Source organism: Prionailurus bengalensis, chromosome D4 (genome assembly GCF_016509475.1).
Source record: "Prionailurus bengalensis isolate Pbe53 chromosome D4, Fcat_Pben_1.1_paternal_pri, whole genome shotgun sequence".
NCBI lineage: Eukaryota > Metazoa > Chordata > Mammalia > Carnivora > Felidae > Prionailurus > Prionailurus bengalensis.
The window spans coordinates 26,486,335-26,509,149 of record NC_057359.1 but is presented as its reverse complement, the minus strand read 5'-3'; the positions used below and the strand labels follow the sequence as shown (position 1 = coordinate 26,509,149).

The following is a 22,815-nucleotide window of genomic DNA, read 5'->3' as shown; positions in this document are numbered from 1 at the left end:
TGTACAACTGTGATAGGAAAATGAGAAAGCGCCCTAATTTTGATAAGAAGGTGAGGTGTTTTCAGGAAAGAGAAATAGCTTGATATGCCTGAAAACACGAGCAGGTGAGCAGAGTGGTCACATTGTAGACCTCTGTATCGAAATGCATAGTGAAATTGTTTTTCTTTGTTCATCTTTGAACAGATATACTTTATCTGTGCTTAGCATAGCAACTGTAAAACAGGGGTAAAATGATATTTTCCTATTTTCCTCATGACTTCATGAAAAATAAATTTATATTTAAAACTTCCCCAATACTTGTTCTTTATAAAAGCAAGATTATATAAAAGAACTAATTTTATATGTTAGATTAACCATTGGAAAATAAAACTCAAATACTATTTATTGTGTTGCGTTCATATTATGAACTCCTTTAGGACATGGCTTATATATGGGTTTTGTGTATCTGTTTTCTCTGTAGGGCCTAGTGCAGTGCTCAGATACAGTAGGTGCACAGTGAGTTTTAGTATGAATTTATATCAGAACTCACAATTGAGTAGAAATATTTCTATATTCCCAAAGTCAAACATCATACAGACTCTTAGTAGCTGTTCATTTTAATTTGAAATTTTATGTGTACTTTAGGAAATCGCCCTTACGTTTTCTTGTCTGCTCGGGTCCATCCTGGAGAAACTAACGCAAGTTGGGTAATGAAAGGAACATTGGAGTATCTCATGAGTAATAACCCTACTGCTCAGAGCTTACGAGAATCCTATATTTTTAAAATTGTCCCTATGCTAAATCCAGATGGTGTCATCAATGGAAAGTAAGTTAAGCAATCATTATAGAAATATTATAGGTTATGTGCCTATCCTGTGTGAACTTGTCAAAATAATAGCATCCAGGTTAATTTGGAAAACAAATTGAGTGATGTTTCTAGAACGAAGAAATTTTTGGTGGGGAATTCATCTAAGATGAATTTTTAAATGAAAATACATTTTATGTATCAGTATGATATTTTGAGAATTTCTGTATTCCATGAGAGTATGATTTCATGTCTTGCTTGAATTGTTTTAGAAAAATCACAATGTCAGGATATGAGAATACATAAATAAGGTCTTTAACATAACCTCTTATATTCCTTTTTGTTTGTCAGTGGCATGATCTTGAGTTGATCTAAGATTTAGAATCTCCTGGGATCTCTTTCCATTGATATGGAATATTGGCTCTATCTGCTGACCTCATCCTGATAGGAGGTGGTGTAGTTTTGACAGAAGGAATTCTTTAGACTGGAAATAATGGAAGATAACTTCTTTTTAGGTAGAGATGGCTTATAGTTAGTGCAGTTTAATTTTCGTGGGAATTAGAAAACTCTGTTTCTGAAAGATGAGAATTTGGTGTTGCTGTCATGAGCGTCTCCAAAGCTGAGGATACCATATTTTATTTATTCACTAAATGTAGCATGAATATTTCTCACATTTTAGGAAGTTTTTCAATGAAAAAACCAGAATAATTTATTTTTAGGTAATACATTATGGAATTAAAATGGCATTTTATGTCTAGTTTTAATTCAGAAACATATTGACCAGTTAGAATTCTGTTTACATTTCTCTTACCACCTTCTGATAGCTTGCTTAAATTTCTGCTCTGCTTTATTACTTACTACCTGAAATAAGTGAAAATGTATTTGAATTTTTACAAGAATGTAGACTTTTGGGGCACCTGGATGGCTCAGTCGGTTGAGTGTCTGACTCTTGAGTTCAGCTCAGGTCATGATCCCAGGGTTGTGGGATCGAGCCCCATGTCACGTTCCACACTGAGCATGGAGCCTGTTTAGGATTCTCTCTCTCTCTCTCTCTCTCTCTCTCTCTCTCTCTCTCTCTCTCTCTCTCTCTCTCTCTTCCTGGCACTCTCCTTCTCTCTCTCTGTCTCTCTCAAATAAAAATAATAGTCAAAAAATAATGTAGACTTTTCACATGTACCTTTCTTAGGAGGGCCCAGCCCAGATAGTACTTTTACATAATAACTAATACAATTGAAGTTCACGGTGTTGGAGTATAACAAATGATTATTATGAAATCAGAATGGAAAATAGGACCATTAGTAAATTTTAGAGAGTCTGGAATAAGACCCCAGAATTGAGAATTAATTTTTTTCTATAGCTTGAAAATGTTGACCTAAAAATGTGAAAGCTTGCCACAGCTAAATGCATGTAACACAAGATCTTGCACGAAGCAAATACTTCATAAGTGTTTATTTAGTGACTAGTATATTTACTGGAAATATTTACTGGAATAGAATCATAAATCAAATATTGTAAGAGTTTATCAGTACTAATGTTTGTGTTTATATTGTGTAGTCACCGCTGTTCTTTAAGTGGAGAGGATCTGAATAGACAGTGGCAAAGTCCAAATCCAGATTTACATCCTACAATTTACCATGCTAAGGGGCTGCTACAATACCTGGCCGCTGTGAAGCATTTACCACTGGTAAGTATTTGTACTTTATCTAGTCACAGAAATGATTTTGTTAGTTAATGACTCAGTATATTCTGGTTATAAAAGCTAAGTGTTATTTTCAAAAGGAATTTTTTACAAATATCTTCTTCTGTTATTAATTATGGGTGTAATTAATACACTTCATTTGTATTCTTGTTTTGTCAGGTTTAATTTTTAGTGTTCCCCTGAGCCCTTTCCTTATCTTTTTTGTCTATGAACATTGGTAACTCCTGGTTTTAAGTTTTAGGTATTGAACTTCACTGTTTGAATAGCAGTAAGGTAACAGGATGTGTCTTCCAAGTTCTCAAACTGGTAGAAGCTTATTTCTGAGTTTGCTAGTGAACTCTGAAGCAAGTAAGTCTCGAGTATACACATGAGAGAAGGTGTGGGCACAGTGCTGAACACTACTGGACTGTGTATATATTCTGCTTCTGTTCTCAGCAGCTTTTGCATAGAATGTCCTGTTATATTATTGTTTGAATGAGGTAATCTTCCTCTGGGAAAGACAGGAAAACTTTGCAGAAGGTGAACATTGACATGCAGGCCTGTTCTTCATTTTTCATTTTAAAAATGCTGCTCTTAAAAATTAAATTGAAACCATACTACCCTTTTCTCAATTGTGTTTTTCATGAGCGCATTGTCTTTCTTTCAAATTACCTAAATTTTCAAATAACCCTTGGATCAGTGATGACTGCTGCTGTAGATTTGACCTATGACTGAATTTATTATTTTTTAAATTGTGAATAGTAGAGGGGGCGCCTGCCTGGGTGGCTCAGTCGGTTAAGCGTCCGACTTTGGCTCTGGTCAAGATCTCTCACTCCTGGAGTTTGAGTCCCTCATCGGGCGCTGCGCTGACAGCTCAGAGCCTGGAGCCTGCTTTGGATTCTGTCTCCCTCTCTCTGCCTCTCCCCCGCTCACACTCTATCTCTCAAAAATAAATACAAATAAATTGTGAATAGTAGGTATATTAGAGTGGAACTCGTGGCTTGATGCAGGCCCTAGAAAGGATTTAGCCATTCTAGAATTAATCATAGATCCTTTCCAGAACTAGATACTATTACTTTTATTAGTTCTACTTATTAAATGGTGGCTCTGTTATAATGAAAGGGCAAAGACACACAGAGCTATTTATTGTCTTGTTATTAACTTGCTTTATTTGGAAATATATGAATTCAGACGTTTTTAACTTTCAAAATATATTTTCAAGGTTTATTGTGATTATCATGGCCACTCCCGAAAGAAGAATGTATTTATGTATGGCTGCAGCATCAAAGAGACAGTATGGCATACCAGTGATAATGCAGCTTCATGTGATGTCGTGGAAGATGTAGGATACAGGGTAATTATCACAGATAAGTCTGGACTTTGGGGATTTCAAACACGTATAACACTACAGAAACTAATGTAACATATCCTAGCCACTCAGACTCTGCAAGTGTTGCCATTTTGCCATTTTTTTTTGCAGATTGTTTCATGTTAAATAGTCTAAAATTTTTGCTTTTCGTATTTAGATTTTAATCTATTGGGAATTTATTTTTGTATGAGAGTTGGGGATCTAATTTTAGTGTCCCCATATATAACCAGTTGTCTCAGCACCATTTATTAAACAGTACATCCTTCCTGTGCCGATTTATAAAGCCATCTGTTACGTACCATGTTTCCACACCTCTGGGTATGTGTTGAGGTATGCCCAGGACTGAAGGAAGATCTTACTGTGTCACATCTTATGTGCTTTCCATTAAGGGCACAGTGGCTTTCCTACTGTATTTGCACCTAAACAAAACACCCCAGGTTTTTTTCCCAAAAGAATTTTGATAGCATACCACTGCCCTGAGCAGAAATTCAAAGGCACATTTTCTTTTTTGGTGTCCTCTCTCTTCTTCCCCTTTCCCAAATAAATAAAATGACTATGCTTACATTTACATTGGCCATCTAATTATTATTGTTTTGAAAATAACTCTTTTACAAATATATTGAAAAAACATTTTTTTAATTGTGTGATAATTAAAAACTTGCATCAGATTTGTTGGTTTTTTTTTTTTTAAATGCCTTATGGGTTTTGAGGCTTAGAAATCTTATCCAAAGATTTAAAAAATAAAGTTCCATGTTTATTGTTTTTAATTCCCTTTTGAAATTTTACTTGCTAATTGTTAGGTTTAAATTCTTAATCCAGTTAGAACTGAACTACTAAAGAGTGACTTCAGCTTGTTTTTCTCAGTGGCTCTCCAGTGGTGCCAGCAGTTAGTGGGTGATCACTCTTCTCTCCACTAATAATAATTTTAAAAAAATGTTTATTGGGGCACCTGGGTGGCTCAGTCGGTTAAGCATATTCTTTGGCTCAGTCACGATCTCACAGTTGATGAGTTTGAGCCCTGCATCAGCTCTGCTGACAGCTCAGAGCCTGGAGCCTGCTTTGGATTCTGTGCCTTCCTCTCTCTCTGCTCCTCCCCTGCTCGAGCTGTGTGTGTGTGTGTGTGTGTGTGTGTGTGTGTGTGTGTGTGTGAGATTCACTCACTCTCTCTCTGTCTCTTTTTTGAGCATGGGAGGGCAGAGAGAGAGAGAGAGGGAGAGAGAGAATCCCAAGCAAGCTCAGTGCAGAGTCTGACACAGCACGCGATCCCAGGAACCGTGAGATCATGACCTGAGCTGAAATCAAGAGTTGAGATGCTCAACTGAATGAGCCACCGAGGTGGCCCTCCACACTAATAATTCTAATTTTTACATCTGCCTTTGGTTCTAATTCTGAATTCTCTTTCTTTCTAGAGATGTATCTACTCCTACACGGTATCACAATTTAACTTCCCTTACATATATAATTAGGTTAATATCTGTTAGATTATTTCTCTTCTTTCAGAACTCCCCTGTCTGCCTTCATACTTACGCACACCAGGTGAACCTGAGAATAATTTGAAGTTGCAGAAAATGTTGTGGGCATTTTGATTGTGATTGTCTTGACTTTATTGATTAATTTAGAGGTGGTTGACATTTATAATGTTAAATCTCTTAATTAGTAAGCCATTTTTCATGACTAAAGTTGTTTTGTTTTTTAAACATTTTTTTTTCAAAATTTGAAACATTTTTTACCATAGTTTTTGTTCACCTGTTGGTTACTACTGTGAATGTGATCCTTTCTCCCATTTTGTTTTCCAACTGATTACTGTTTGTCCAGGAAAGCAGAAAATTCTGAATTTGTAAAGAATGGTTTTGATGCTTGGAATAGCAGAGGACAAAGTAAGAAGACTCACATGGCCCTGCTCTGGTCACTGTGCTTTCATGAAAATGTTTAAAAACTAAAAAAAGATGTTTTTAATTAAAAAAAGCCCTCTTGAAATATTGTATTCTATCATTCTTATTTTTGCAGACCTTGCCTAAGATACTGAGCCATATTGCCCCAGCATTTTGCATGAGCAGCTGTAGCTTTGTAGTGGAAAAATCTAAAGAATCCACGGCACGTGTTGTGGTTTGGAGGGAGATAGGCGTACAAAGAAGCTATACCATGGAAAGTACTTTGTGTGGCTGTGATCAGGGAAAATATAAGGTAAGACATCTCAGGACTTTGAGTAGTAAAAAGTATTTAAGGACTTTCTTTTCATATAGCATTCTCATGGTTTGTATTAAATGGCACATTTGTTACACTGAGCTATTGCAGTCATGAACTTGAATCCTATGCAATTCTTTTTTACTTCTCTGTACTAAATAGCTTGCTTTGGGTTTTTATGAAATCTTGGTTGAGTCCATCTACATTCATAATTTTTAAGAAGGCATGTTGTGGTACACATTTTAAATACCAATTGGTAATTTATAACGAGCTGTGCAAGTAGTACATAATTAACACAAACTTTCTGTCATTTTAATTTGTTGGATGTTAGCGTGTTTTTATGCATTTAGAAAATAAACACATTACACTTACTTGTGAAGTTTTTTATATTTAGATTTTGTGTGTGTGTGTTACTTTTAAATGCATATCCCTTCCCTAAATTTTTTTCTTTACTAAGACTGGTGGTATAGACTTTTATTGGAAACAACTGGAGTTTTAAGTTTACTTTTGAAACTAAAGAATAATAAAATATTAGGTGACGTTGAATTTTTTAATTTGAAAGACTGAAAAAATAGGCAATCAGCTGGAGCTTAGATAATCAACAGCAACCTAATAAATATTACAAATACTTATTTTTCTTGCCACAGAAAGATTTTCATGTGTCATGCTAGTTATTCTTTATTCTGTTAGGTTTGGTTTGGTAAGGGGGGGAAGAGGAAACTGAATCTAATAGTGATCTTTATATACCTCACATACAGATGGTTGGTTATAACTTTATGTTTGGAAGGAGTTAAAAAATCTTTCAAATGGTTAGTATTAAAAATGTAAACATATTATAGGTAATGTCAAAAAAGCTTAACTGGAGAGCCTAAGTAATAACTGTTACAGTCTATATCCAACTGAGAAGAAATTGTGTAGATTTTTCAACTGACATTCAAATTTTGGGGGCCTTGTAGAGTAGAACTTAATGAAATTTCAGTACTTTCTTTTGAGTGACTTCCCTAAATTTTAGGTTGACCACAGTATATTATTCTTCCAAAATGTAGTATCTTTTGAATTCAAATACTGTAAAACAGTGACTTCTCATCTACCAAGGATGTGATGGTGGTAAAAGATAAAATGTACCAGGGCGCCACTCCAGAGCCCAACCCCCATCCCCTAATCATTGCTGTCATGGACAGCTTTGGCAAGAGTCTCATATTCTGTAAGTGTGTAGGATGGGAAAAAAGCTTAAGAATGAATCACTTTTGTATAAGACAATAGGTGTCTTCTAGGAAAAAAACCCTTAAGCTATATGATGTATGGAAACAGACTGTAGATAACTTCTTAAAGAGATGCTTACACAGTCAGAAGAGAAGGCAATTTAAAGCATCAATGTTTTTGATGCTCCCCTCTGTGGGTTGGAAGAGAAGTAGAGAAGCTGAGACTTGCATGCCTCTTGAAATCAACTGTAGCATATAGCAAAGGTGTTTCCTTATTATATTTGGATTCTACAGATAGACTTTCTGTGAATTTTTACAAATATTCTATTTGTAGGGACACCTGGGTGGCTCAGTCAGTTAAGCGTCCGACTTCGGCTTAGGTCATGATCTCGGGGTACATGAGTTTGAGCCCGGCGTCGGGCTCTGTGCTGACAGCCCAGAGCCCTGACTCTGCTTCGGATTCCATGTTCCCTCTCTCCTTGCACCTCCCCCATTCACACACACTCTCTCTCTTTCTCTCTCTCTCTCAAAAATGAATAAACATTAAAAAAATCACAAATATTCTATTTGTTTGATCATTTAAAAAGCCACATTTAAAAAAATAGTTAAAATATACTTTCAAACCTAAAATCTTAGACCACTTTTTTAAAAAGTTATTTTTTAGAAAGAAATCTATAGACTTAAAAAATAAAATGGATACCTAGCAAATGCTCATTTCTCTTTTATATAATTTAGTTACTAGAGCTACGTTAATTTAAAACTCTTATGGAGAGAAGTATCTCTTACTAATCAAGTTTTTTATTAATGTCTAAAATTCAATGCTGTGATGATAACATATACTTTTTATGAAAGCTTTTTTTGTTATTGTTAATAAACTTAGGGTTTTTAGAGCAGTTTTAGATTCATAGCAGAATTGAGTAGAAAATACAGAATTCTCAAATACCCCATATGTCCCCACACACCTAATGTTATACTTTTCAGGCTTGTTAATGTTAGCTAATAAGTTATATGAGTTTAACGATATTTTAAGAAACCATTCTCTTCACCTCAGGAATGCTCTTATATTACTAGATTTTAGGCTGTAAATGGTCTTTATTTTTATTTTCTGTGAACTAATTCAGAAACAGCCATGCCTTTCTAAAGCTTTTTAATTAAGAAGGCAAATAAATGTTCTAATAAAGTCAGGTTACATTCCGTGGAATGTTTGGACATGGGTAAACTAAGCAATCAGTTAGTCAATCGTTATTATAAAGGAATGTGCTTTGGGGGGTTAGTAACAGTTTTTACGGTTTATTTTCTTCAGTTACCTTGTGCTTTTAGTCTGTTCATTGAAAAACTGTTTTAAAGTAACTTCTCTAAATGATGTGTACTCTCATTTGCACCTGCAACTTTTGTTGGTGTGAGAATTCTCTTATTTTAGAGATTCATTTTTATCTGAAAATTCAGTGATAAGCAGTGTCTTGGTTTATGGCCATTTTTATCATTTTATGTGGTAACATTTAACTTTTGATAAACTTTATATTGTTTATTGGGAAACTTCCAGTTAGAAAGGGTAGAGTTGGGGTAAAATTTTCTTCTGCCCTCACTAGACCAGATTTGAAATAGGCATTCTTAATTGACATGGAACATAGGAACTTCTTTTACTGCTACCTCATTGGCCTAGATCTGTTTGATTCTTTTTGTTTGTTTGTTTGTTTGTTTGTTTGTTTTACATAGGTACCTTTCTTTTGTTGGTTTTTTACTTACCAGTTTCTTTTTATTTTTTTTAAAATTTTTAATGTTTATTTATTATTGAGAGACAGAGAGAGACAGGGGAGGGGCAGAGAGAGAGGGAGTCACAGAATCCAAAGCAGGTTCCAGGCTCCGAGCTGTTAGCACAGAGCTCGACACAGGGCTCAAACTTATGAACGGCGAGATCATGACCTGAGCCGAAGTCGGACACCCAACCGAGTGGGCCACCCAGGCGCCCCTTTACTTACCAATTTCTTTTATCATACAGTAAAAAGTATAAGGTAATGTTTAGGTCTACAAATTAAGGCCTTGATTTTGACATTACAATATTTTAACATTGGCATCCAAAGTCGTGGATTATAAGAAATACTAGCAATATCTTGCAAAAATGTAATTTCACACATAAGCCCCAGAGTAACATAACCACAAATGTTTATGTTTTTTCCCAGTGTGTTGGTGAAAATTGTTTGCATGTAGTAAATGAGAAATAGACATTTTAGAAATGATTTTTTGAGACCATTTCCTTTGTGATCTAAAATAATCTTGTTAAGACATTGTGTTTGTTGAGTTGTAGGTACTTACAAAGTACCAAGCTTTTAATTTTATTAATATAATTATAAATTTCTTATATGCAGTTGTAATAAGACATAGCCAGAGGATAGCAAATGTCCTACTTATATGTATGAAATTGCTTTATTTCTAGGGTCTACAGATTGGTACTCGAGAATTGGAAGAGATGGGAGCAAAATTTTGTGTTGGTCTGCTGCGTTTGAAAAGACTGACATCCCCATTGGAATATAATCTGCCTTCCAGCCTGCTTGACTTTGAAAATGACTTGATTGAATCAAACTGCAAAGTAACGAGGTAAGACACACTTGTTTCATTCCATTATGTTGTAGCATAATGTTAGACTTCATTAAATTAATTAAGTAGAGGAAGGGGACAGAGATGTTGATAGCCAAAAGCATTTTTAGAACTAATATAATTAAGTTCACACATCTAAGTTATTTACATGTTTAATTGTTACAAATTGTAATAATATTCTTCATTCTTTTAACATTGATGTTTGGATGAGACTGTAATGAAATATCCTTATATTTTGAGTGCATTTTTAGGATCTTACTGGTTTACCTTTAACCCAAAAATAAGCAATGTGGAAAACAGTGCTTAGGTAGTACCTAATTAATTAATTAATTTTATAATTTACATCCAAGTTAGTATATGGTGCAACAGTGATTTCAGTAGATTGCTTAATGTCCCTTACCCATTTAGCCAATCCCTCCTCCCACTACTCCTCCAGCAACCCTCAGTTTGTTCTCTGTATTTAAGAGTCTCTTATGTTTTGTCCCCCTCCCTGTTTTTATATTATTTTTGCTTCCCTTCCCTTATGTTCATCTGTTTTGTATCTCAAATTCCTCATATGATGAAGTCATATGATATTTGTCTTTCTCAGACTAATTTTGCTTAATAATACCCTCTAGTTCCATCCACGTAGTTGCAAATGGCAAGATTTCATTCTTTTTGATTGCCGAGTAGTACTCCATTGCATATATATACCACATTTTCTTTATCCATTCATCCATTGATGGACATTTGGGCTCTTTCCATACTTCGGCTATTGTTGATAGTGCTGCTATAAACATGGGGGTGCATGTGGCCCTTCAAAACAGCACACCTGTATCCCATGGATAAATGCCTAGTAGGGCAATTGCTGGGTCATAGGGTAGTTCTATTTTTAGTTTTATGAGGAACCTCCATATTGTTTTTCAGAGTGGCTGCACCAGCTTGCATTCCCACCAACAATGCAAAAGAGATCCTCTTTCTCCTCATCCTCACCAACATCTGTTGTTGCCTGAGTTGTTAATGTTACCATTCTGACAGGTGTAAGATGGTATCTCATTGTGCTTTTGATTTGTATTTCCCTGATGATGAGTGATGAGCATTTTTTTCACGTGTCGGTTGGCCATCTGGATATCTTCCTTGGAGAAGTGTCTATTCATATCTTTCGCTCATTTCTTCACTGGATTATTTGTTTTTTGCGTGTTGAGTTTGATAAGTTCTTTATAGATTTTGGATACTAACCCTTTATCTGATATGTCATTTGCAAATATCTTCTCCCATTCTGTCAGTTGCCTTTTAGTTTTGCTGATTGTTTCCTTCGCTGTGCAGAGCTTTTTATTTTGATGAGGTCCCAGTAGTTCATTTTTGCTTTTGTTTCCCTTGCCTCCGGAGATGTGTTGAGTAAGAAATTGCTTTGGGCAAGATCAAAGAGGTTTTTGCCTGCTTTCTCCTCGAGGATTTTGATGGCTTCCTGTCTTACATTGAGGTCTTTCATCCACTTTGAGTTTATTTTTGTGTATGGTGTAAGAAAGTGGTCCAGGTTCATTCTTCTGCATGTCACTGTCCAGTTTTCCCAGCACCACTTGCTGAAGAGACTGTCTTAATTCCATTGGATATTCTTTCCTGCTTTGTCCAAGATTAGTTGGCCATACATTTGTGGGTCCATTTGTGGGTTCTCTATTCTGTTCCATTGATCTGAGTGTCTGTTCTTACTGTCTTGATGATTACAGCTTTGTAGTATAGTTTGAAGTCTGGGATTATGATGCCTCCTGCTTTGGTTTTCTTTTTCAAGATTGCTTTGGCTATTTGGGGTCTTTTCTGGTTCCATACAAATTTTAGGATTATTTGTTCTAGCTCTGTGAAGAATGCTGGTGTTACTTTGATAGGGATTGCATTGAATATGTAGATTGCTTTGGGTAGTATTGACATTTTAACAATATTTGTTCTTCCTATCCAGGAGCATGGAATCTTTTTCCATTTTTTGGTGTCTTCTTCAATTTCTTTCATAAGCTTTGTATAGTTTTCAGTGTATAGATTTTTTACCTCTTTGGTTAGATTTATTCCTAGGTATTTTATGGGTTTTTTGTGCAACTGTAAATGGGATTGGTTCCTTGATTTCTCTTTCTGTCGCTTCATTATTGGTGTATAGGAATGCAACCGATTTCTGTGCATTGATTTTATATCCTGCAACTTTGCTGAATTCATGAATCAATCTATCAGTTCTTTGGTGGAATCTTTTGGGTTTTCCATATAGAGTGAAGAGTGAAAGTTTGACCTCCTCCTGGCCAATTTTGATGCCTTTTATTTCTTTGTGTTGTCTGATTGCAGAGGCTAAGACTTCCAATACTATGTTGAATAACAGTGGCGAGAGTGGACATCCCTGTCTTGTTCCTAACCTTAGGGGGAAAGCTCTCAGTTTTTCCCCATTGAGGATGATACTAGCATTGGGTCGTTCATATATGGCTTTTATGATCTCGAGGTATGCTCTACTATCCCTACTTTCTTGAAGATTTTGTTCAAGAAAGGATGCTGTATTTTGTCAAATGCTTTCTCTGCATCTACTGGGAGGATCATATGGTTCTTGTCCTTTCTTTTATTGATGTGATGAATCACGTTAATTGTTTTGTGGATATTGAACCATCCACTGCCCTTTTCAAGTTCACTGATTCTTTTTTCTATTTGATCCAGTCTGCTGTTGAATCCTCTATTGAATTTTTCAGTGCAGTTATTGTATCCTTCAGTTTTGTAATTTCTTTTCAGCACATTTTTATATTTTCTGTCTCTGTTGAAATGCTCACTTTGTTCATTCATTCTTCTCTTGACTTTGGTGAAAATTTTTATGACTGTTATTTTGAACTCTGGATCAGTTAAATCACTTACTTACATTCTTTGAGATCTGTTTGTAGGTATTTATTTTGTTCTTTTGTTTGGAATATATTCCTCTGTTCATTTTCAGTGACTTGTCTGTTTTGGTTCCTGCACATTAGATGAACCTAGCCGTCTCTCCCAGTCTTGACAGAATGCTCTTGTGTAATAGACGAACCTCCTTGATCAGCCTGGCTTGAGCTCCTAGTTGTCTGTCAGAGTTTTGTGATTGCCCAAGCCTCTTTTTTTGTTCTCAGTCGCTCCCAGTAGTTGAAGGTGCCAGGTCATGGTAGTATCCCAAAAAGGAGGATCATAGTCAGCACGTAGATGCAGGATTATTAGGAACTGGACCCTCTAGCAGCAGCTGAGAAAATATGTGGTTAAGCCCCTTCCAGAGAAAAACTGGGAGATGGGCATTTTTGCCTATTCCCTCTGTGCTAGCCTGAGGATAAAGCTGCAGGAGGTGCCTCTGTGCCTGGTCAGAGCTGTTTTCCTTGCTTGCTATCGTAGGATGGGACTAATGAATGCAAGCCCTGTTGGCTCCTAGGGGCAGGCCATCCTCAGGTCTGTCTCTTCGGCGGCAGCCACAAAAGCTGAGGGCCAGATGTGTATACAAGCTCCTTTCAGGGCCGAATGGGGGACTTGCTTTGATTATTGGAGCCCCCTGAGGGGAGAAAGCAGGATATGTATCTGCTGGGTTCCCCAGTCTCTGAAGAGGATGACAGCCCACAGTGCCTGCCAAGTTAGAAGTCTGGTCCTTAGGCTGCAGCTTTTAAAATATACACTGAAACTTTTTCAGGGGAGGACTGGGAGATGGGCAGTTTTGCCTGCTCCCTCTGTGCTGAACACACCATACACACACACACACACACACACACACACACACACACGTACCTATATACATGCATACATACATACATGCATATGTATACCTTTGCACACATATACATATGAATACACACACACACACACACAGATACACGCTTGGGCACAAGTCCTGCTGACTCAGAGCTAGGTGTTTTTTTCTAACCAACCTTTAATTCACCCATGCTGTCTTTAGCTGGGTCTAATCTGATGTGAAATTTATCTTTTTAATTTCTAATTGTAGTTAATTAGGGGGATTAGAAAAAAAACTCTAAAAAACCTCTTTGCGGAGGGTTGGGGGGATGATTTACGAAAAATTGAGAAATGTTGCCCTGGGGCATAAGTTCAGTAGCCAGTATCCTGGGGGGCCACTCGGACTTGCTTTTGAGCAGACATTCTCTTACTCTCCAGACCCCCATTTCTGTGTTTTGGCCCTAACAGAATAGCCTCTGTGACAGAACTCTTTGGAAAGTCATCTTTCCATCTCTCTGAATGAGGGAATAGCTTGAGGAAGGTGATCTGAAGGTCTAATTGCTCTTTATAAAGACTTTAAATCAATTATTCTTTTCAGTTGCACGCTGAACACCAGTATCTCCAGTTTCTCAGCTTTGCTGCAGCTTTTGTAATGCAAATCCGCGCATCCCTGTTGGCTTCCCCTGTCCTATGGACTTGAGCAAAGTGGAAGTTGGAACCCAGGCCCTTTCACTTCATCCATCTGCCTCCATCTGCCAACACTTCGTTGAGATCTCTTCTTTGCTTTTACTCCCTCTTTGGTTTTCTTTTTCCTGTGGACTGTCCTTTAGAAAAGAAGTTATTCTTTTACAGTCATCTTAGTTGCTCTTGAGATTCACTGTAGTTACCAGTACTTCTAGAACTTCCTTTTCAGTGAAGCCTGCGGTTGAAAATTAATCGTGTTTTTTATTCCCAGGGCATTCATTGGAAATTACACACAAAACATTTTAACTATCCCCGATTGTATTTGTTGTATGATAAAAATTTCATCTGATGTAACACTGAGTCTACATTATATCTTTCTTAGAGGGTGTGTTTCTTTTAGGTCTAAGCTGGAAATATTGGTTGAGCTCATTTAACAGCTTACAGCTATTGGGGCACCTGGGTGGCTCAGTCGGTTAAGCATCCGATTTCAGCTCAGGTCATGATCTCACGGCTCGCGAGTTCGAGCCCCGCATTGGGCTCTGTGCTGACAGCTCGGAGCCTGGAGCCGCCTTCGGATTCTGTGTGTGTCTCCGTCTGTCACTCCCCCACTTGTACTGTGTCTCTGTCTTCCTCTGTCAAAAATACATGGACAATAAAAATAAAATAAAAGCTTATAGCTATGTAGTATTTTTGTACTTAGCAAAAGTGTTTCTATTTTACCTGTCACCTAAACTATTAAAGCAGTCCTTTCAGTGACTCTCATTTAAAGGATTTGAGAATTGATACATTTAACAGTGCTTCTCATCAGATTATGGTGATGGGGACTACATTTCAGGATATTAGGTATATAGAAGAAGTATTTGAAGTTTGAGTATATTTAAAACATTACAGGAAAGTGAAGCTGAAAAATACCAAATTCTGGGCAATATTTTATAATAAAAACATATGCTCATGTTTAAATGAGGCCTAATTAGTCTCTTATAATCAAATAGTATTTGGATATCTTTTTCTTTTTTTTCTTTTCTTTTCCTTTATTTCTGTCTTTCTTGAGATGGAGTCACACAGCATAAAATCAACCATTTTAAAGTGAAAATTAATGAAGTGAATAATAATATGTTCACAATATCGTACAACTATCAGTTCTAGTTCTGGGAACTCTGTCTAGTTCCAAAATGCGTATATCACCCCCAAAGGAGACCTTCATACCCTTAAGCAGTCATTTCCAGCCCCTGACAATCACTCGTGTGCTTTCTGTCTCTGTGGATTCACCTGTTCTGGATATTTCAAATAAATGGAACCATGCATTGTGTGACCTTTTATGTCTGACTACTTCAGTTAGCTTGTTTTCAATCTCTATCTGTGGTGTAGCATGTATCAGTACTTAATTTGTATTTATGTGTACAGCATGGACATTAGAAAATGGGGTGAGAAATTGTTCTTAATGCAACTAATAAAAATAAATAGGACTTAAGCTGGAGAAAACCTTTAAAATACGCTTAGCATTTGTTCTACTTTATGTTAATGCTTTTTTAAAAATCTAATTTGATGTGTTTTGATAAAGATAGAGTACCTGACTTCTAATAAAGTATAGGGAATGAGTACAGGTCTGTAAATGAGTTAACAGTATAACGTTTCGTGGTTAAAGGCTCCTGCCCCTAGCAATATCAGCGGGACTGGCGGGAAGTTATTGGTCAGGTGTAGTACAAAGATACTCATTGCTGCAGACTGTTAACACAAGAATGAAATACTAACCTATGTATTTTCTGTGCTTTCTTCGTGTGAAGCTAGTGTTTATTTGTAAATATGTAGGACCTTTTTCTTCTGAGAAAATTAATACTGTTAAAGAGAAAATTATTTGTGACACTTCACAGAACAGGAAAGCAGACTACTCAGGAGGATTGCTAACAAGGGGGCTTTGTACTTTGGGAGGGAGATTGGGCTCAGTTGTGAATACAGTGAGGAACACTGGTGACTTAGAGCCAGGGAGTAGAGTAGGGGATTGGCAGTTGGAAAGTGACTAAGAGAAACCATCCCAGGTAAGGGAGATTCTGGCTAAACCTACTTGACGGAGTTTTTGCTGAAAGCAGTCCAGGCTGATGAGATACAGAGAGTGGGGGATTTCGATAAACTGACTCAGCAAGATTTTTGCTACAGCTAGGCTAAGCAGGCAGAGCCCCTGACTGAGGACAGATCCCAAGGTCAGGACCTAGTCTGAAAGAGGACTGAGAGCAGCTGGACTCAAGCTTGGTCACAGAGAGAATCTGTGAGTACAGATCATTTGTGGTCACATGTTAATGGCAGTATCTAATACCTAGTAATGTAGTAAAGCTTACTCATACTGATGTGCTTTAAAATTTTTTTTTTAATTTTAGAGAGAGAGAGAAGGAGCGGGGGAGAGGGGCACAGAGAGAGAGAAAGAATGAATCTGAAGCAGGCTCCATGCTCAGCGTGGAGCCTGACACGGGGCTCAATCCCACAACCCTGGGATCATGACCTGAGCTGAAGTCAAGAGTTGGATGTTCAACTGACTGAGCCACCCAGTCGCCCCTAATGTGTGTTTGCTCTGTTTTTTATGTACAGTTTATTATTTAATCAAGCTAATCCTTAAAAAAAAATTCCTTTTCAATGGCTGTGATGCGCATGCTTGAGGCTATTGTGCATTTCTGACAGACATTTATTGCAACCATGTAGAAAATTCCTACAGCTATAATTGCATTAAGATATTTTCTAGGCAGGGGTGCCTGGGTGGCTCAGTCGATTAAGTGTCGGGCTCTTGATTTTGGCTCAGGTCATGATCTCATGATCCATGGGTTCGAGCCCCGCATCGGGCTCTGTGCTGGCAACTCAGAGCCTGGAGCCTGCTTCTGATTCTGTGTCTCTCCCTCTCTCTGCCCCTCCCTGGCTTGTGCTCTGTCTCTCTCACTCTCAAAAATAAATAAATGTAAAAAAATTTTTTTAAAGAATATTTTCTAGGCAGATAAATCATGCCATATAATTGAAGGGTCATATCACAACTCCTAGTCCACTTGAAATCATAGTTGCTTATAACTAAAAGTGAACCATTTGTGTTTTTGTGAAATGCTCGTGTACCCACAAGTACAGAGGAGCCTAAAATCACCTAAAAAACAAAATGGAGCCTTACATGAACACTTCAGGACCCCAGGGCAGATTTGATTATAATGAAAGCTTTCAGGCTAATTGTAGGAGAAGGAAATGATCCTTATCATTGAGATCCAGATAAGTATCAAGTTAGTTATTGTTAGTCTCTAAGACAGCTGTACAAGGAATTTGATGATTGTAGATATTTATTCATATTTATGTGCTATATTCTCAGTAACCTCTTGGAAGAATGGTTATTCCTCTCAATAAGTGCCTATTTGAGACTTCAAAGTAAGAATATGGCATATCAGAACAAGGAAGAATACATATTCCTTCAAAGAGGCTTCATTCTATCCTCTGGCAGGTGTAGAGTAGTCTGGCCAGGGACTGAGCAGACTTGAGGTAGGTTTGCAGAAATTGGGAAGCTTGTTCTCCCTGGGTTCACCTGTCCCCTCCCTGCCCTCCGAAGGTCACTATTGGTGGCCTAGGGCTTCTCTTTGCCTCAAGGAGGCACCTCAAGACAGCCCTCAATTCTATTGTTTGTGTTCTGTTTGTTTTGCTGCTTTCTGCTTTGCTTTTCAGCCTCTTGCACTATGTATTTAAAGAATTTGTCACATGCCTCCAGGGGAAAACTGTTGGGGTCATATCTCTGCAACTCCCTTCTTTCAGGAAACTTGGCAGCTCTGAACTCCAATTTTTGCCACCAATCCTTTGAAATTGCTGAAAGCTCTGATGACTTCTCTGCCTCTTAGCAGCTGCCCTTGCCTGGCCTTGGTTCCCTCTGGACTTTGCCCCACGCACCTTTTCTCTTGGTTGATTTTGCTTTGTATCCTTTCACTGTAATAAGTCATAGCTGTTAATACAACTGCGTGTTGAATCCTGTAAATCTTGCTAGCATGTCACCAAACCTGGGGTGGCCTTGGGACCCTCAATGCACATGCCCATTTTGAGTTTCTGTTAAGTTCAATTATTATCTCTGAGATTTTCATGTTCTATTGAGAATGAACAGAGACAGATGATAATGTAACCCTTTTTCATATGTGTGTAAACCCAGACTCAGAGATGAACTGACCCAAGATCATCCATGTGGTAATTCTTCACAAAACCAGGAATCGTGCCCACGTCTAACCCAGAATTCCCCTGTACTTTCGTTGTATCTTGTATCTTCCAAGGAACTAAGCAGAATTGCTAAAAAGGAATGGTTTCAGCCTTTGAAGCTGTCCGAATTATTGGGAAGCTTAACTGTTTACCACTTTCATTACGTATAAGAAATGTTTCTAGATCAGTAGTAAAATAAAGTAAGTTGGAGGTTAGTGACTTCATTACTATTTTTTTGAAGGCAGCTTAGTTATATATTATTTTCCAATGAAGTATCAGTAAATTAACAACTTTCTTTACTTTTTTTTCCCCCAAATAGATATCCTCTTATTAGAAATTCTAACTCTGTGTGTGGGTATGCACGTGTGCAGGAATGTGCAAATACTTATGTATACACTGTGGTCAGTTAAGACCGACAAAAATTGTTACTTGTATTTTCTATGGATAATTTTGTTTGCTTTGTGATATTTAGTAGATGCCGAATCTCTTATGAGCTAAGAATCAAATTATATAAATGGAACATTCTCTAATATTTAGGCAGATAGAGATTTTTCTTTCACCTGAGACCTGATATTTGAATACAAGAAAGTCATAATCGGCAAGTCACAAATTGGTAATTTGGACAATGGAATATTTTTCTGTTTGTGTATCAATTTCAGACTTTCTCCCCTAGGATATGTTCATTGTGCTGTCTAAAAACGGTAGGTTAGTCTCAAAACTGTTGAAGAGGACAAGGTTAAGGTAGGATTCTGAGTCACAAAAGTAAGGCAGTAGGCAGTGGTTTTAGTCAGTGGCTTGACGGCAGCCCATCGCCTGGGCTCTGTAGGAATTAACAAAGATTGACTAACTTTTTTTTAACAGATTTTATTAATTTCATAATAACATTTTGTATTTGTATAACCTAAGAATTTATAAATGCTTTCCCACTTTACTACAACAATTTGCGAGGTAGTAGGTCTGATATTGTGATCTCTGCTTGTACAGTAGAGAAAAACCGGTGTTGGAAACCAAGGACATGACTTGCTCAAGGTCATGCAGCTGGTTAGTAGAAGAGGAGAGGCACAGACCCAGAATTTCTGACTCCATAAACAGTGTTTTGCTTCTTTCATGCTTGTATAGGGAACAGAGCTGAAGATCTGCCTTCTGGTGTCTCAGATGTCAAGTCAGCTCTCATGCAAGTAGTTGGGCACACACTGAGGGGGATGGAGAATTTCTTAGGTTTAATTTTGTGTATGCTTAATAGTTTAACACAAGGATAGCCAGAACACTTTCTAAATCTGAATAAAGCAGAATTTTTTGTTATCTTTAGAAATCAGTTGGAATTTTAAACCTTTTCTGCATCTCAATGACACCCTACAGCAGAGAATTTCAACAGATTCATCCTGTGAGAAAGTCATATGGGTGAAGATTTTGGTATTTTTCCTGAAGCGGCATGAGGAAGATTTGGTTTGGGACTAAAAATGCTATTCTCTTTTAGAATCAAATGTTTCTTATTGATTAAAATCCAGAGTAGAAGGATGTTAGGGTAGGTGAGCAGAGGCCAGTTATTGGAGAATGAAGCAGAAACAGGCAACGGGAGTTAACGTAAATGAAGAAAAGTAGGGGAACAAGAAAGTCGTGGTGGGAAAAAAGTAATAGTGACAGGAAATAATTAAGTGCTGATTAGAGTTTCTTTTTGTGATTGAATTATTACTTGAATTCCTTTCTGTTGATGTCAAGGGATTATTGATTTTATAACTCTAGGGCAAATTACCTTCAAGTCTTTCTCTTCTTATCTGAAGGCTATTGTGAGATAATGTATAGGAAAGCCCTTCCTAAATCATGAATTGTTCAAAACATATGTTGGAATTATTAATAAAAGCAAAGCTGAATTGCTGTGATTGGTCTTGAGCCTTAAGTTTTTTCACTAAAGTATAATCAGTGAGATGGGGTAATATAAAAATCGATGGTCTCATTGGCTCCATGGCTTCTTATAAAGAGTTCAGCAAACATTTGTTTAGGGCCTACAATGTATCAAGCACTTTCGGGAGCTGACAGGAGGCACTAAGATGAGTAAGTCACAGTTCCTGACCTTAAAGTGCTTAGGAGACAGACCCACAAGTCAGTGGTTTCACCTGCATACCAGAAGCGATCGGACAGAATGTGCAGGGTACAAAGGGAATACAGAGAAAGGGCACTTATCCCAAGGTGGGCTTTCATAAAGGAAGAACATCTAAAGATGAGCCTGAACTGCAGTTTGAAAGAAATGTGAGTCGTTGGGAGAAAGAAGGTGGGAAGTGTGTCCTAAACAGAGGAAGGAATGTCCGTGAAGGTTTGTCATGTAGAACGTGAGGCAAGAAGTGGTTCAGAGATTGACTCGCAGGACTTGCTTGCTGAGAAGTGTGGTTTTACGACTCACCGAGTGGATGATTTGGGGACTAGGACAAGTGGCACAGGCTTGGTAGGGAGACTGGTGAGTTCCATTGTGAACATACACTTGAGGTGCATGTGAGATAGCCCTGCCTGGTATGCACAGTGCAAGTTCAGGGGCGAAGTCAGGGCTAGAAATTTGGATGTGGAAATGATCGGAATGCAAATTAAAATGTGTGAGTTTACTCAAAGAGGGCATGCTTATGAGAACAGTTGGCCAAGAGAACATTTTTATACGGAGGATGAAGAGCATTTGATCAGCAGGGAGGAGGGACAGAGGGGAATGAAGCATGACAGAGGAGAGGAGTGTTGGCATTCCTACCATTTAAGTGCAACAGAGAGATCTAGAACAATGGGCTGGAGAGTGACAACTGGAATACCAGTCGGAAGGCTGCTCTCGGGAGTGACAGAGGTTGTCATCTCCTCCTGTTCCCTTCGTCTCGAGATTCCCCCAGTTCTTTAACCCCTAAGCCTACTCCTTGCTCATCAAGAGCACTGATAGCCCTTCACCACTGCTGGATGGACTCTATATTTCAGCCAGAGTGTAGACCTTAACGAAGCAGAGGCCAGGAACGTGACTTTGTTAGGACCTGCAGAAACAGGCGTCAAAGTTTGAGTTACAGGAATGGAATTAGAGTGTGAAACCCACCTGCTCCGGGGTATCGGGATGGGGGATGCCAGAACACGGATGAAATTTATGTCACAGTCTGCATATGAAGGAGCCAAGACCGGGAATTAACAGGCTCACATTATTTTCTGAACATTCCTTATTACGGGATTTATTTGAAATTTCCAGGAGCTTTGTTTTCCAGGTTATGCTTTTCAGCCTTAAAAAAGTGCTAATCAGCATCTGATTGCTCCAAGTCTCCTTGATGTCTAGGAGCTGTTTTTGGCTTGATCTGAGGCATTTTTGTTACTTCAAAATCATACTTCCTCTGTTTCCTCAGCTTGTAAGAGTAGACTTTTCCTTTAAACCCTTTCTCTTAGTTCAGATTGATTAATATTCTAGTGTTCAGCTACCCATGTAGAATTAGGTCCTTGCTCTGACCTTAGTGTAGTGGCTGGGCTTCCTGTAACCAGCTTCCTTTATGCCAGTCTGTTTTCCTTGGTGACGGTATGGGGGTTCAGGGGTGCATCGGAATTCTGTGTTCCATAGACTTCCTGAACGATGCTTGCCCACCCACCCACTGCATGGATTTTGTGCTCTTCCTAGACATTGGGAGACCCCGCAATGCTGCAGGTAACTACACTGCTCTGGTCACAGTGCCTCATCACCATGGAGCCAGCCTCTACAGTCCTGGTTGGTGTTCTCAGCCCCTGTACCAGCAGAGTACATGGCTTTTGAGCAAACCTGCCTCCTCCCTTGCATTTCCATGATCGTTTCTTCTTGTTAGGACAGTCTCCAGGAGGAAAGTAAGCAGGTTTCTCTCCTCACTTCTTTCCTGCATCCTTTGCTTTAGCTGAAGCCTCCATCTGTTCTAAGTGTCTTCCATGGATGCTGTGATTCACCTGGGACACCCTGAGAATGTGAATCACCAAACTCAGGGAGGAATGAATTATTGTTTTTCAAAAGAAAGAAAGAGAATAATGGTCGTTGGAAGGGGCAAATATTTTTTTTTGCCTTTTAATCTAACACTTTTTCTAAAGACCTAACAGTTTCATGATAAATATTTTAGTTGCATAATTGAATGCGGTGAAATAGTTCTTGTGCGTGATAGGTTGTAAAGTCTCACATCGTCCTTCGGGCCACTCAGCTGGCTTATCAGGACTGCTGCATCATAGTGCAAGCTCTGAACTTTTTAAGAAGTTTGCTATATAAGATCAAGGTGGTTTCGCAATCTATTTTTAATGAGCAGGAGAAAAACAACTTTAGGAAAAAAGATAATCTTACCAGATGAGTTTTGCTTTCTCATTTCAGAAAATGAGAACCACATAATCCATTAACTTGTCTTTCCTGCCTGAACTTCTAGATATCTGAACCGAATTTAATATTCAGTGCAGGACTTCTTTCATGCGAGCTGCCTAATGACATTTG

General features: G+C 38.0%; 1 protein-coding gene across 3 annotated transcripts in view; it reads left to right on the top strand.

Moving 5' to 3' along the window:
- The window catches only part of AGTPBP1 (ATP/GTP binding carboxypeptidase 1), a 165,495-nt gene that overhangs the window by 138,600 nt on the left and 4,080 nt on the right, over window positions 1-22,815 (top strand). For 2 of the 3 annotated variants that reach the window (XM_043566592.1, XM_043566591.1), the window contains exons 21-25: window positions 625-805; window positions 2,339-2,468; window positions 3,685-3,816; window positions 5,839-6,015; window positions 9,652-9,812. In XM_043566592.1, the coding sequence (XP_043422527.1) occupies window positions 625-805; window positions 2,339-2,468; window positions 3,685-3,816; window positions 5,839-6,015; window positions 9,652-9,812 (781 nt within the window). Of the gene's footprint in view, window positions 1-624; window positions 806-2,338; window positions 2,469-3,684; window positions 3,817-5,838; window positions 6,016-9,651; window positions 9,813-17,942; window positions 20,252-22,815 lie in introns of those variants that run through there. The other variant, XM_043566593.1, reaches the window with a different exon arrangement.